This window comes from Etheostoma cragini, chromosome 1 (genome assembly GCF_013103735.1).
Source record: "Etheostoma cragini isolate CJK2018 chromosome 1, CSU_Ecrag_1.0, whole genome shotgun sequence".
NCBI lineage: Eukaryota > Metazoa > Chordata > Actinopteri > Perciformes > Percidae > Etheostoma > Etheostoma cragini.
In genome coordinates this window covers 1,446,251-1,452,216 of record NC_048407.1, presented here as the reverse complement: position 1 = coordinate 1,452,216, position 5,966 = coordinate 1,446,251, and the positions used below count along the sequence as shown (strand labels likewise).

At 42.4% G+C, this 5,966-nt stretch overlaps 1 protein-coding gene across 1 annotated transcript in view; it reads right to left on the bottom strand.

Moving 5' to 3' along the window:
* LOC117947919 (phosphorylase b kinase regulatory subunit beta-like) overlaps positions 1-5,966 on the bottom strand; it is a 30,153-nt gene that overhangs the window by 2,479 nt on the left and 21,708 nt on the right. The window contains exons 10-14 of the mRNA XM_034877287.1: positions 4,063-4,120; positions 2,810-2,935; positions 1,326-1,531; positions 596-730; positions 130-259 (exon numbers count right to left, since the gene is read on the bottom strand). Coding sequence (XP_034733178.1) covers positions 130-259; positions 596-730; positions 1,326-1,531; positions 2,810-2,935; positions 4,063-4,120 — 655 coding nt within the window. The remainder of the gene's footprint in view (positions 1-129; positions 260-595; positions 731-1,325; positions 1,532-2,809; positions 2,936-4,062; positions 4,121-5,966) is intronic.

Here is a 5,966-nt window from a genome sequence, read left to right as displayed (position 1 = left end):
ATATAAAAGAGACATTCATGTTTCTATAACCCGTAGATGTCTGGATATCAGCACACAATCCACAGTGTCTCCTTTAACCAGCATTGCTCAGAGTATTCATCCAGCAGCAGTGTGAAGGAAAGCAGGTACCTGTGGGAGGTAAGTCCCAGCCACCGTAAAACCATTGGGGGTCCTCTCCAGGATCTGCCACACACGATCATGAAAGCCCAGAGGGGTTCTGTTCAGAGAGCCATCGATCTGACGCCTGTTCAGCCAAGACCTGGGGGCAAGACAAGGGGGAATCTGTTGAAGTTTTAGAGACTGGGAAAATATAATGTTGATAGCCGTTGCTCCAGAGGAGGTTTTGTCTAGACATTCATTGTGTTTTAGATTAGACGCGATGAGATAAAAAAATTATGATTCCTATGGGGGAAATTGGGCTGCTGCGGTAGATATGGACAAGACAGAAGATAACATGATTAAAACTAAAAAAAAGACATGTAATGTATTAAGATAACGACACTGCGTCTTCAAAAAGGCAGATTTGAGAGTAATAAGGGATGGCAGAGCACAGGTAATGTTCTGCATGACGTGACAATGTGTGTTTGAAGAGTACCTGCCGGTGTGTTGTGGCTGCAGGACATCCAGCAGAAGCTGCTTGATGTCGCTGGGGGACAGCTGGTAGATGTCCTGGGGGGGCATGTCTCCTGCCCGGATCTTCAGCTCATGTTTCATGGCCTGGACAATCCATCTGGAGATCCACAGTACACGCACACTGTTAACCACCTCAGAATTGAAGCCCGTACAGCTCACATGGGGGGTGGGGGCGTCCACTTTGTTCGGACAAGGATGAAAGTGTCCTTTCTTTGCTTCACAGTGTCAAAGTTTCTTACAAAGGTAATACCTTTTTATTTTTATACAGTCAGAGAAAAAGTCACAGACTGACTGGGCTGATGGAACAGAACTGTGACTCTACCTGACCTTACAACACTTCCTTCAACATTGGATTTCGATTTTCCCGTCAGTATTTTCGGACCAAACATGTCAGGAGACATTCGTTCAAACTCAGAAGCTTTTATCCATTTAGTGCAGAGCACACTTAAAAATGGAGTGCCAGTCCACTTCTAAGAGAACTGCAGAGAATTCCACCTGAATTATATGGACACAGACATTCGAGCTAGGTGTTCTGGATGTTTTAATCGGCAAACAAAAGATAAAGAAATGCAGCCTCAACTCATGTTAATGTTTATTGAGTTCTTCATGTTTCGTTGAGTGGTCTAAAAAAAATGACCGCAATGAGGACTAACTGTCCATTGCAACCATCCTGAACCTGAATTTTGTCCTACCCGACTCTGATCTTGAGCATGCCGCTGAACAGCTCCGGGGTGTTGGAGATGATCCATCCGATATGGATGACCAGCTCTTGCTGCAGAACGGCCTCCCGCTCCCCCCCCTGAGGGGAGCACTTGCTGTAGATGATGCCCTGGATCACCCCTGGTGACAGCGGGTTGGAGATCACCTCCTCCTCTTGCCCGAATAGGCCGAGGGTCACCTGGTAATCACACACACACACACACACACACACACACACACACAAACACACACACACACACACACACACACAGAAAAAGAACCCACACCAAACCCACGAGTTGGAAGGTGTTCTCTGCAGTGCAAAAGAATGATGTGTTGTATTTCTAAGCTTTTGTGAGTGTGTCTGCTCAGTGTGTGTGTGTGTGTGTGTGTGTGTGTGTGAGGGAGAAAGTGTGTTCATGCGTGGACTGACATGTGCACACACAGTACTTCCTCCAAGGTGCAATTGCTACGATTATCTTTGTTCCATCACTCTAAAATTGGTCTCCTCTCCTAGAGTCGCATAGAAGTGAGTGGGGAAAAAATGCCAGATCCCAAGATGACTCTTTTCGTATTTTGCTTCTCCTGAAGGCCATCTCATGAAAAGTACACCTAGCCAATCTTCCTCATGGGAGTACACACTTGTATCGTTGCCTTCATCTGATGAAAGCCAGCACTTTGAAGATGTACCATTCATCTTTACATCTAAAGTGATTCTAACTAAGAAAGGACAGGCCTGGAGCTGGAAATGAAGTCTGATAATGACAGAAGGGAAATACATTGTTGAGTTTGACTATGACAAGAAATATAATCTAAACTAGAGTCAGAATCGACTTATTTCTTCCATCCAAGCTGTTTTTGAAAGCAGTGGAACATAGCCGTCTCAAATCAGCTTTTCCAACCGTGCTGAGAGGGACATTCCCTCCGGTAAGCAATTTATATGCAGATTCCCACCTTGAGCTTCTTCAGCATAATGAAACGCCTAAAACTGTTCACAAGGGTAGAAATGAGCCGAGATAACTGACACTCTCGAGAGGAGGCTAATCTCTGACTAACACTTGACAGGAAATGATGCACCGCATCTCATCCAGTGCGAGGGAGTGGCATCAGGCAAATTCCCGGGTCAAAATACATCAATCAGCACATGGAGTGTGTCTAGACAACGTGCATGTTAGGATTCAACGCTGGTCACACTGGCAGCCTTGCTACAACTACAGCTTAGATACACACACACACACACACACACACTGGAGGTGAGCTGTAAAGAGGAATATGAGCATGCAGCTAGACTAAGTAATTCCTATAGGATGACAGCATGAGAAGCTTGTTTTCATTTAATGTGTTTCCAAATTTCTTTTATCAGTGAACATTAAAAAATATTATCCCCACATTCCATATCCCCAACATAACCTAAAATAATTTGTACAAAAGGGACAGATATAGTAATCTGTTCAGGGCCGTCTTTGTGTCCACTTACCTGCTTACCATGCACTAAAACACTAGTAATACTGGGGGCAAGGCTGTCCACTAGCTTAGTTAAGAGACTGGCAGCGAGACGGACAACAGACCTAGTGGGTGAAAAGACACAAGCACACTCTTGACATCATGACAGATAACAACTAACAGCTCGGCTTGGTTCATTTTTACTACAGGGACAAGCATCCAAACCCCGTAACTTCACTGGCTCTTCAGTATATATATATATACACAGTATAATATTTATACATATATACACTACCAGTCAAAACCATGTACGATATGGCTGAATGTGGTAGTCCCAGTCCAAATGAATGAATTGTAATTTAACTATTGAATAAAAGGTTGGCTTCCCAGAAATTATTTTAATGTTCACTCATTTTTCAGTTCGTTATTCACAAAAGTCTCTACAGCCTTCAAACTGCATCCTCTTGCCTGCAGGAATCCTATGAGGAAGAAGCAGCCCATAAACACTCCTAATCATTACATATTAGCCCGCAGCCAGGGTTGCGATGGAGATGGACACACATGGAGTTGAAGCCCCTTACAGAAGCAGTAAACAAATGAAATAATTTCATAAATGAATACAATCAACTGAAATACGACTTCCTTTTAATTATATGCTACACCAAACAAGAGTTGTGTTGTACTTGTGATTTGTTTGTGTTTGTGTGTGTGTGTGTGTGTGTGTGTGTGTGTGTGTGTGTGTTTGTGTGAGGAGTTATTTAGGGCTTAAACCTGCAGAACTATTAAGGCAATGAATAAAAAAGCAACACAGCCTTAACGTTTAGAAGGCACGATGTGGTCTCAATCCACTGATGCTTTGTTGGGGAACCTATTTCAGGCTCCACTTCCTGGCCCGTGTCAGGTAAATGAGAAAGTAAACTGAACCGAGTATAAGTTGGAAACCAGCCTAGAGTCTTTTGTTTTCACTCTATCGGATAATCAAATCTCTCGATGCTAAAATCCTGGTAATTGATAAAACAGCATATGATAAAAGTTGTCATGTCAGTCAGGTTGAAGCTTTACAAAAAAAGTGTCAGCTAAATAAATCTAATGTAAATTGGCACAAAACAAAAAGTATATTCTAGGTGAGTAACACCAGCAGTATACCACAAACAAAATTCAACTTGATCAGCTTTGGGATCAAAGATCCAAAAGAGAAAGATATTTAGTTTGACTCAAACGGCTTGCCAGTCAAATATTTTATTTCACACAATTACTACTCTACACTAAACGTTTTTTATGACTAACGACTCCCAAGTGAGTCCCGTATTCACGCATATCACATAATGGTGTGCCAATGAAACAACTGGAATACCCAATCTATGTCCCACATCACACCTACACTGTAGTATGAGTAATATTTTTTACCAGTTAGCAAAAAAAAAAACATTATTATGATAGCGAAAAATACAATTATTATCTACATGGTAGAGCTGAGAATGTAAAGGACTGTCAACTCTGAGTACATTTGCCTCCATAGAGACAAACTAGCTTTTAATATTACTTTTGATGGATTTGCAAATGGAATAAAAGTGAGTTACAGACAGATATGGCGCCAGATCCAGGAGCCACATTCTATTTCCTTTGGGGTACACAGCCAGCCGCATTACAGGGGATGACGACTCATAAAATAAGGATGCTTAGCGCCAGATCCGTCGCAACAATTACCCTTTAGTGTCTGTATGGAACGCAACCGAGCAGCAGGGCAACCGAGCAGCAGGACAACCGAGTAGCAGGGCATCTGCGGCGCTGTGAGATGACGTGGTATTATTAAGAGACAATGCTAGCAAGTAGTATGGGGGGGTGGATGCGTCAAACAACACAGGATTTTATCTCAGGAGACCAGGCTTTCCGTCCCGTTCTTGTCCAGTATCTCACTGAAACGTAGATTGTGGGATCCCACCCACGATCTTTTCCTTAACCTAACTGTCCCGTTCTTGTGGTGCATGACAGCAAGTAAGTCCCGAACCCACAGCGCCGCCAAGAGTCGCTTAAGGAGATTTTTAGCATGAATAACAACCGGCAAAGAAACATGACCAAGCGTCCGTATTTTGTGCCATGGGAGAGTGGGAATGTGTTGGAGGTCATGGGAGCAGAAACGAGGGCCTAGCCTCTGTGATGGTTAATGGAGAGAAAGCAAACAGTTTAGCAAATAGCCTGGCCAAACCCATGACTGTGTGAGTGTCCAAACTTGGTAGTGTAGCTAGGAATAGCTTTAGCTGGTTAACATTTCAGCAAGACAATAAGACACTAGCCTGCTACTGCAATACACCACCTGTTAGCAGGGTGACGACTGGTCAATGAAATATCACTGTGAGAAGTTCAATTTTACTTTTTAAGACCTATTTGATAGTAAAGCCTAGCACTACAGTAGCATTGGTTTAACACAAAAGATTGCCTAATGATATTGAGTACAGCAATTTTCTTTAAAGCTGTAGTTAGCACTTTAATTTTTAGTGTCATTGGGCTGAAGTCCCATACAGTACTTATCTTTCAGCATTTTGTAATTTAAGTGGTCTGAGAAAAAACTAGAATACTGGATCTCCTCTTGGCTCTGTTTTCAGACTCCAGAAAATCTAGCGTCTTTGGCAAAGAGAGAGAGAGAGAGAGAGAGAGAGAGAGAGAGAGAGAGAGAGAGTGAGAGAGAGAGAGAGAAAATGACAAAGAGGTGAGAGGTAAAGCGGAAGGGAAGGGGTCTCACTCTAAATTCGATCGGGTTTTTGCATTCTAACTACTGCAGCCAAAACGGTTTTCATTTTCTGTATATATTTTAAATGTATTTTACAAATTATTATGTATTATTATATTATATGATTGTTATTATATTTTTGAAAATGTAGGCTACACACTAAATCATGTCTATATTTCAAATTACTTATTTACAAAAGGTAATAAAAGAGTAGAAATTAAAGGCTTTTTGGAATTTTCAGTGAAAAATGAACCCATTTGGTTGGTTGGTTGGTTGGGTTGGGTTGGGTTGGCGTTGGTTGGTTGGTTGGGTTGGGTTGGGTTAGGGTTGGTTGGTTGGTTGGTTGGGTTAGGTTGGGTTAAGGTTGGTTGGTTGGTTGGGTTAGGTTGGGTTAGGGTTGGTTGGTTGGTTGAGTTGGGTTAGGTTGGGTTGGGTTTGGGTTGGTTGATTGGTTGTTGGGTTG